The sequence below is a fragment of the Chlorocebus sabaeus genome, unplaced genomic scaffold (genome assembly GCF_047675955.1).
Source record: "Chlorocebus sabaeus isolate Y175 unplaced genomic scaffold, mChlSab1.0.hap1 unalloc_scaffold_1003, whole genome shotgun sequence".
Taxonomy (NCBI): Eukaryota; Metazoa; Chordata; class Mammalia; order Primates; family Cercopithecidae; genus Chlorocebus; species Chlorocebus sabaeus.
In genome coordinates this window covers 18,205-27,700 of record NW_027326751.1, presented here as the reverse complement: position 1 = coordinate 27,700, position 9,496 = coordinate 18,205, and the positions used below count along the sequence as shown (strand labels likewise).

The 9,496-nt window shown below is 44.8% G+C and overlaps 1 protein-coding gene across 2 annotated transcripts; it reads left to right on the top strand.

Annotated features, from left to right (window-relative positions):
• Positions 1–479: 479 nt before the first annotated feature.
• On the top strand, positions 480–5,302 carry LOC140710925 (G antigen 10-like). 2 transcript variants are annotated; one of them, XM_073013920.1, is made up of 4 exons: positions 480–577; positions 1,609–1,697; positions 2,179–2,302; positions 5,086–5,302. In XM_073013920.1, the coding sequence occupies exons 2-4, from the start codon at positions 1,617–1,619 to the stop codon at positions 5,208–5,210; spliced, it is 330 nt and encodes a 109-aa protein (XP_072870021.1). In that variant the 5' UTR covers positions 480–577; positions 1,609–1,616; the 3' UTR covers positions 5,211–5,302. The 2 variants fall into 2 exon arrangements, with proteins under 2 accessions (XP_072870021.1, XP_072870020.1); XM_073013919.1 differs by lacking the exon at positions 5,086–5,302 and having other exon boundaries at positions 2,179–2,533.
• The last annotated feature ends 4,194 nt before the right edge of the window (positions 5,303–9,496 follow it).

Sequence of the window (9,496 nt, the reverse complement as noted above, 5' to 3'; positions counted from 1 at the left end):
GTATTTCTTTACAGGTCCTAGAGATTGTATTCATTTTTTTTTTCAGTCTCTTTCTGTGACTTGTTCACATTGAACAATTTCTTTTTGGTGTAGACTGCTATTGCTGTTTTTGCATGTGGTCTACCTGTCTTCCCAGGTGGGTCACCGTGGCTCTTGTCCCCATGGTGGGGCCACGGCAAGAGAGGACCCTGGGTGTGTGTGTGTGTGTGTGTGTGTGTGTGTGTATGTGTGTGTATGTGTGTGTGTCGGGGGTCAGTTCAGTTGAAAATCGAGTGAGTTTTGAGGGGAGCACTACTTGAGGTATTTGAGTCCCAGAAACATAGGGAACAGCAAAGGGCAGTTGGATTCTATTATCCTCACTGGATGGGAACCGGGGGTTTGGGGCATTGGGCTGGGAAGGGCAGCCCGCCCAGGCCCACAGCCGCGCATGCTCCCTGGGCCCCCGTCTCAGTGCGCATGTTCACTGGGCGTCTTCCGCCCTGCCCGTTAGCCCACGTGAAGAACGCCAGGGAGCTGTGAGGCTGTGCGGTCTCGTTCTTGCCATCCGGACTCTTTTTCCCCTACTGAGATTCGTCTGGTAGGTCTGCAGGCCAGTTATCCCGGGGGCTGAAGTGTGAGTGAGGGTGAAGAGGGCCTCGGTGGGTCCGGTGGATCCCGCTTCCTCGTCTGTGGCCTCTGAGGGAGACGGACCTCGAGGTCGTCCTCCTTCTCTTCTCAGGCTGCTATGCCACCATCGACTTTGTGGTCGTCAGGGGGCCTGGACAGGGAGGAAGGTGGGCCGGGAGGGAAGGCAGTCAGGGGCTCAGGTGAAGATGGGGTGAGTGCCGTTTGGGGGATGGAAGTCCCGAGGTGCCGAGATCCTCCAACGACACAGGGCAGATCCTGAATAGGGTGCCCGGTGGGGGCAAGGCGGGCGGTAAAGAAGGAACCTGGCACCTGGGAAGGCTACGGCCTGGTGAGCGCCCCCCAGCGGTGTGGAGTGTGGAGCGCCTGAGTGAGAAGCACTGCAAGGTCTCACATACGCCATGGAAGGTCTGGGAAAAGTGGGAAGGAGTGGGCGAGGCAGTGTGGTGCAACCAAACTTGATGTGAGAGGGGGTGAATGGCTCTAGGAAGCGGGAGTTGCCCAAAGCAGCGATCACGGGAATTGCGATTCACTAATGTTTTCGTGGGGAGTCCGCTTGTGAAACTAAACCTCATCAGAAATGACCTCTATCTGCGGGGCACAGTGGCGCTCGCCTATAGTCCGAGTTACTCGGGACACAGAGGCGGGAGGATCCCTTGAGCAGGAGGTCGAGGCTGCAGTGAGCTGTGATGGCGCCGCTGCACTCCAGCCTGAGCAGCACAGCGAGACCGCGGTCCAAAAGAAATTTAGAAAAAAATGTCCTCTGCCTCTTGCCACACGCCTTAAGATGACTGCTCTGCCAGCTTGGCCAGCATAAATGGCTTTGTAGGCACTTAGAAAATGTACACACGTATGCTTAACTCTGGGACTTATTTTGACAGTATTTTCAAAATTAAAACGACAAGTTAACATTGATCCATGGAAGTGATCGAATATGGCAGCCCTCTGGAGCGCATGTTCCCAATCACGGTTGTCTGTTTTCAGTGTGAAATATGAGTTGGCGAGGAAGATCGACCTATCGGCGTAGGCCAAGACGCTATGTAGAGCCTCCTGAAGTGATTGGGCCTATGCTGGTGAGCGCTTAAACGTTAATTCGATGTTTTCTATTAGCAGAAATTAATTTTTGTGATAGTGTTGTTGCATTAGTATGGAAATGCTGAGAAACGTCTTTCCTGCTGATAAAACATGATTATGGCGTCTGATGAAGGAAACGTTGATTGTGGAGGATTTTTTGTTTTTCCTCTCGTGTTCTTCAGCTTTTGCCCATGACTTCTTTCTCATGCTTTGTTTGTTAATGACGGATCGTACACATGTATTCCAACACAGAGTATAATAGCTTCCAAAGTCCTTGTGCGTCACTTTTCTCACAGTAACCTCCCTGTGGGTAGAGTAACCTTCTTGGCCATAGAGAATAGAGTTGGAGAAATGTCTTTAGGCTTAGTTATGATCAGAAACAGCTATGTATTCTGTGTATATATGTAAAATTTTGTATCAATAGCAAAACTTGTTTTTTTTTTTTTTTTCTTTATTTGCACACCCACACATATTCCCCAGCCCGAGCAGTTCAGTGATGAAGAAGTGGAACCACCAAAACCTGAAGAAGGGGAACCAGCAACTCAAAGTCAGGATCCTGCACCTGCTCAGGAGGGAGAGGATGAGGGAGCATCTGCAGGGCAAGGTGATGGAAAGGGAAGAAGAATGCCCGCTGGTGTGTGTGTCTGTGTGTGTGCGTGTGCGTGTGTGCATGTGTGTGTGTGTTATGCATTGTCACATAGCGGGAACAGGAGGAAAGAAATCAATGGAAAGAATGCCTGAAATTGACTGGAAAAGCCAGGAGGCTATGTAGTTTGCAGCTTAGCTTAGGCAAATCCCTCACTATGATAAAATTTCTCGACTTTATGAATGAGAGAATAGAGGTGCCGGGATTGTGTTTTATCCGAGAACCCTTGACTGGTGAATACACAATTTGTACTTTGTTCCAAGGTTTGTGTCTTCCTATCATCTGTGTTGCTATAAAGAAGGAAAGATTTTGCTGAAAATGCTTAAAACTCAAATGCTTTACTGTAAGGTAGCTTAGTACTGGCCCAAGAAGAGACCCAGTTGAGAGGAGCAGGAGCAGCTCCAAAAACTGAGTCACTGAATGTTGGCCACCGTTTCCTTTGATTGATATTTTTATATGGTACGTTTGATAAAAGCTGGATAAACGAGGATACTGCCATACAGGTAGCTGGTTTAGTGATTTTCTAAGTGGCTTTTAGGAGGTGATTAAGTCCTTTTATGGTTGGAAAAGCAGAAAAGGAGTTATCCTGGGGTTAACATGAGGTGGAAATAATTTCTCCAAGATAAAATGTTTTGAAAGGAAACATTTATGTAACTGAGGTCATGGATTATTCCAGGGATTCATTGTTAAAAGTTTCTAGAATATGACTGATAACAATGCCCATTACTTGCTGTCCACCCACTCCCTTATTCTAAGTGCGGGATAGTATATCTTGTGTGATTCACAAACAATGTTATATTTGGTGCTTTGTTCTTCACGGGGTTCATTTATGGAATATTACATTTGGGACCTTCGGACCTAAATATAACTTTGTTTGAACAAAGTTAAGTTTCTGTTTACCCCAGTAGGTAATGGGTGTTGTGACTGTAAGATTTTCTGTAGTCCTCAAATCCATTCAGCTAATCAGTCCTTCAGAAATTGACATTGTAATTGTAACTGAAATCCTATCCATGTTGTAGACTTCCGATTTCTTAGGTGATGCACAGTGCTCTTGGTACTCTACAGCTGAATATAAGCATTATGCATGTCCTGTGGTTTATCCTCAGATTGTCATTTAGGAGAGAGGTCTCAAGCTGGGCTGAACGCTGTGCACTCATAGTCCCAGCTACTTGGGAGGCTGAGGTGAGAGGATCGCTTGAGCCCTGGCGTTCAAGCCCAGCCTGGGAAACACAGCAAGACCTCATTGCTAATAAACAAACAAACAAAGAAGTAAATAAATCAAGGTTTCATGGTATAGGAAAACAGAGATTCGAAGTTTGTGCCTAGTGGCTGGTAATGTTGCAGACATAACTCCTTAGTGAACCGTACCACTTAAAAAAAGACGGTAAGTTTGAGGATATGTGTATTTTTTACCACAATCAAAAGAAAACCTCCTCTCTTCCTAAACTTCAGTGTAGTTGTCATATATTCTTTAAAATTTTTACTCTGTCTATATTCAAGATATAATATTTATAGAAAATTTGCAAGAATAGTACAACGAACTCATATACTTTTCACCTAGATTCGCCAATTATTAATAGCTTTCTCTCCGTACGTTTCATGTCTCTTCCCTCCCTCTTTTACCCGGCTGCCCACACACTCACAAACACCCACACGCGGATATATGTTTACTGTTATTAATGCTGACTTGTTTAGATAAAGTTTCAGGTATCATGGTCCTTTCCCCTATGTACTTGAGGGTGTGTATATCGTCAGCACAAAGAGAAAGTCATTTCTTGGATCATCACTGCAGAAAGATCAAAATCAGGAAATTTAACAATGAGAAAATGCAGTCATTTAATACGCAGTGCATACTCAAATTTTGCCAGCTCCCTAGACAACTTCTTTCTTCCTTTCGTTATTCTTTGTTGAGACGGAGTCTCCCTCCGTTGCCCAGGCTGGAGTGCAGTAGTGCGATCTTGGCTCACTGCAACCTACACCTCCCAGGTTCTAGGGATTCTCACGCCTCAGCCTGCCGTGTAGCTGGGACTACGGGCGCCTGCCACTGCGGTCTTGAACTTCTGACCTCACCTGATCTGCCCACCTTGGCATCCCAAAGTGTTTGGATTGCAGGCGTGAGACCCCACGCCCGGCCCAGATAGTGTTATTGATAGGATTTCTTTTTCTGATCCAGAGTCCGGTTCAGGATCACGTCTTGCATGTGCTTTTCAGGTGTTTTTAGTTTCCTTTAATCTGGAATGTTTCCTTAATTTTTCTTTGTCATTCATGATATGGACATTTTTGAAGAGGATAGACCAGTTGGTTTGCAGAATGTTCTGCAGTTTGGGCTTTTTCATGTATTTTTTAAAGACCTTTTTTCAACTCGCGTTGATTGGTGGCTACTCAGGCCGTAGGAGAGTCTAAGTGCTAGGAGTGTAAGTGCTGTGAGAGACAGGATTTCAGCCTTGAGTCATTTGATGAGGTAAGGACAATCAGAAGTAGAATAACAGAGAAGAGCAAAGGAGGCCACAAAGTTGTCTGAGGGCAGTCTTCGGAAAGGAAGAGGGTAATATTTGGAACACCTTGTTTTCCTGTTTTCTGCTAACAGACTGCTGAAATAATGTTCGTGGGATTCTTATCAACACATCTATCATTATAGTAGCTAAAGCTTTGATATAATAACACAGAGAGCATGAGTATTATTTTCTTATTGATATTTTATGTTTTACTGCTTAAATTGATATGTATTTTTTATTTTCAAGGGCCAGAGCCTGAAGCTGAGAGCCAGGAAGAGGTTCGCCCGACGACTGATTATGAGCGTGAAGATGGTCCTGATGTCCAGGAGATGAGCCTGCCAAATCCAGAGGAGGTGAAAAGGCCTGAATAAGGTAGGCAATCCATTAGACATGCAAATCGTAGGGTGTCTGTTTCCACAGTATCATATTATAATAATAATAGTTATTTTTTGAGACAGAGTCTCGCTCTGTCGACCAAGCTGGAGTGCAGTGGTACCACCTCGGTCACTGGAACTTCGGCCTCCCGGGTTCAAGTCATTCTCCTGCGTGTGCCTCCCGAGTAGCCAGGCTTACAGACGTGCTCCACCGTTCCCAGCTAATTTTCATATGTTTAGTAGAGATGGGGGTTTCGTTCCTTTGCACAGGTTGGTCCCGAACTCCTGGCCTTGGGTTATCCACGTGCCTCGCCCTTTGAAATTTCCGGGATTACGGGCGAGAGCCACGGAGCCCGACCCAGCATTATATTTTTAATAGCAGAGAGGTAACAGTACTGCCTCTGTAATACTAGAGTTCTTATATAGAAAGGTTATTTGAAACGTAGTTCAGGCCCCAGCACCCGACTGATAGGCTGTCAGATATAGAAACAAACTGAGTCAAAGCCATGTTGAATGAAGATTTGAGTCTAAATCCTTGAACCAATAGCTCATAGTTTTCAGATGCTTTTGTAAAGATCTGCTTTTAACAAATACATAACACATTTGTAACACCCATCACTTGGTGTGAAAAATGCCGAAGCACTGATGCGGGTTCTAGTACCAGCTCTCACAGCCTTGGCGAGATGCTGAGTGAGTCCTTTCACTTCTAAACCTGTCTTTAGTTCTTATGAAAATAGTGAGTTGAAGTCAGAGATTTGAAAACCATTTTCCCTTCTGGTTCTTTCATACTCTGATCCCGTTGCATCGAATGCATGGGATACAGAGATCATCTGCTTCGCATGATGTGTTGATTCCAAATCATGAAACCCTGGCCTGAGTCATCTGAAAATCTCTAAATTGAGATTTCATTGCTCCTAAGAAAGTGAGCGGTCACTCTGCTTCATCCTAGTTTTTCCGTGTGGAGAGCTGAATACCTATCGTAGTATCTTGTCAAATTGTGAATTCTCCCTCCTCTTTGTTTGTTTGTTTGAGACAGAGTCTCAGTCTGTCACCCAGGCTGGAGTACAGTGGTGTGATTTCAGCTCACTGCCACCTCTGGCTCCCTGGGTAAAGCAGTCCTCCCACCTCAGCCTCCTGAGTGGCTGAAAGTCCATGCACAAGCCACCGTGCCTTAAGTTGTTTTTTTTTTGTTAAAGTAAAAAAAAAATTTTTTTTTTTGTCGAGATGAGGTCTCACTATGTTGCCCAGGCTGGGTTTGTCTGGCTTTTAATGAACAATTGCTTTTAAAATCTTTCCTCACGGAAACCTTGAGTGATGAAATTATCAACTGGTGAGAGACCGGTTAGTTCCTATCATCTGTGGCATGTAGGTCAGTGATGCTCAGCATGGGTGTGAGTAAGATGCCTGTGCTATGCACGCTGCCTGCCGCACTGTCAGTCTTCATGAGCCAGCATTTCTAATAAGACTGTCGACACATATGTGATATAATCATCTCTCACCATATCAAATGTTACATGGAAGTTTCAGCTTTAGAGACATGGATTGATCAGATTTAAAGTTGAAAGACCATGACTTTAGTACTTCCTGACTAATCAACTGAAGTATGTTTTACACATGTGTTTTCCAAATTGCTGACTGTGAATTGTAAGTGCTTTTGAATTGAAAGGAAGCACTGGATGTTTAGGGAAGAAATTACCTTTAAATTCTGCAGGTCTGTCCTCAAAGTGTATAGAGAGGTTTAATTGGATGTAAGACACAGGATCACCCTTTGGGTTTTGTTTCTATTCCATTTAATAAAATCCAAACTGTAGTGTGTTTTGTATGCCTTTAGGGTCATTTAAATAATCTGTTGCTAAGTCATGTTCCCAATTGTTACGTTTCTGTTACAGGTGAAAAGCAATGACAGTGTTAAAAGAAGACACGCTGAAATGATGCAGGCTGCTCCTATGTTGGAAATTTGTTCATTACAATTCTCCCAATAAAGCTTTACAGCCCTCTGCAAAGAAGTCTTGCGCATCTTTTGTGAACTTTATTTCTAGCTTTTTGATGCTGTGAGACATGTATCATTCTTTGAAATGTTATATTCTAAGTGTTTGAGCTGGTATGTAGAGACATCATTCTTTTATCTTTCTTTCATTTTTCTCTTTGGCGACAGAGTCTCGCTGTGTCACCCAGGCTGGAGTGCAGTGGCGCGATCTCTGCTCACTGCATCCCCCACCTCCGGGATTCAAGCAATTCTCTGCCTCAGCCACCTGAGTAGCTGGGATTACAGGCGCCCTCCATCACGCCCCGCTAAGTTTTGTATTTTTGGTAGAGATAGGGTTTCACCATCTTGGCCAGGGTGCTCTTGAAATCCTGACCTCGTGATTCACCCACATCGACCTCCCAAAGTGCTGGGATTACAGGCGTGAGCCACCATGCCCGGCGGAGACATAATTCTTATATATTGGTTTTCTATCCAGCAGCCTTGTGAAATATGCTTATGAATTCTAAAAGTTTTATTTCTAGATCATTTTCAGTCTTCAACATACAGAAACATATCATCCTTCAATAAGAGCAATTTTGTTTCTGCCATTTATTTTTCTTTGTCGTTTTGTATTGTTTGTAGAGACGGGGTTTTGCCATGTTTCCCGTGCTGTTCTTGGACTCCTGAGTGCAAGTGATGCACCCGCCTTGCCTCCCACAGTGCTGGGATTACAGGCGTGGGCCTCTGCGCCAGTCCTGTTGCTGCCATTGTAAAGAGTTTTATTTCCTTTTCTGATTTTATGGCACTGTGCAGACCCACCTGTTACCATGGTGATAGTGGACATCCTTGTCTTATCCCTGATGAGAAACGGAAAACTTCCACAATTTCACCGTCATATTTACTGTCCTTTTTTTGTAGATGGACTTCTTCAGAGTAAGTCATTCCATTCTGTTCTAAATATGCTGAGCGTATTCATTTGAATCTATGTTGAGTTTCATCAAACAGTGCATCTATTTTGATTACCACAGCATTCTTTCCCATTCATCTGTTAATATGGTGAATTCGATTGATAAGATTGTAGGTTTTTAAGTTCAATTTTTAAAACTTGAGACAGGGTCTCACTCTGTCATCCAGGCTGGGGTGCAGTGGTGTTATCACAGCTCACTGCAGCCTTGACCTCCTGGGCTGAAGCGATCCTGCCACATCAGCCTCCTGAGTGGCTGTGAGTCTAGGTACATGCCACCATGCCCAGGTAATTTTTTGATGGCTTTTTCTTTGTTTTTTGTAGTGATGACATTTTCTGATGTTGCTCAGGCTGGTCTCGATGGAAGTCCTGAGCTCAGGTGTTCTGGCCAGCACAGCCTCCCAAAATACTAGGATTACAGGCGTGAGACTTGGCCTGATCAGGTTTTTCTTCTATAGGGGTCTTATCTATACAAAGACTAAACTTATCTGTACCTTTGTGCAGGGGGACAAAGACTTGCATGATGAAATTTATCATTCTGTTGATTTAAAGACAACTATCCTTGACTTACCCGTGTGTAAGTCCATGAAAGCATAATTATGTTGAAAGCATATATTGCTATGGGTGTTGGGAACCCTGCAGTTTCCGCTGCTGTGGGAGCATGTCCTTGGAGGTACCTTTCGTCTGTTTTCTCAACTCCAAACATCTTAGGACCATGGGTTGTGACTGGTAGGACTGTGTATCCTGCTATTTTCAAGACGGAGTTGATTTTCACATGGTGCCACTCTGGCTGTCCCGTTTCCCTAATACCGTCACTTCTCCTTCTGTGATTCTGATGCTACAAATGATAGCTATCGTTTTAGTATTTCTTTACAGGTCCTAGAGATTGTATTCATTTTTTTTTTCAGTCTCTTTCTGTGACTTGTTCACATTGAACAATTTCTTTTTGGTGTAGACTGCTATTGCTGTTTTTGCATGTGGTCTACCTGTCTTCCCAGGTGGGTCACCGTGGCTCTTGTCCCCATGGTGGGGCCACGGCAAGAGAGGACCCTGGGTATGTGTGTGTGTGTGTGTGTGTGTGTGTGTGTGTGTGTGTGTATGTGTGTGTATGTGTGTGTGTCGGGGGTCAGTTCAGTTGAAAATCGAGTGAGTTTTGAGGGGAGCACTACTTGAGGTATTTGAGTCCCAGAAACATAGGGAACAGCAAAGGGCAGTTGGATTCTATTATCCTCACTGGATGGGAACCGGGGGTTTGGGGCATTGGGCTGGGAACGGCAGCCCGCCCAGGCCCACAGCCGCGCATGCTCCCTGGGCCCCCGTCTCAGTGCGCATGTTCACTGGGCGTCTTCCGCC

Bases quoted from the DNA above. Each gene is read 5' to 3' on its own strand.
- LOC140710925 (XM_073013919.1), top strand. From the start codon at position 1,617: ATGAGTTGGCGAGGAAGATCGACCTATCGGCGTAGGCCAAGACGCTAT. The intron at 1,698-2,178 runs GTGAGCGCTTAA...CATATTCCCCAG, and splicing joins AAGTGATTGGGCCTATGCTG to CCCGAGCAGTTCAGTGATGA.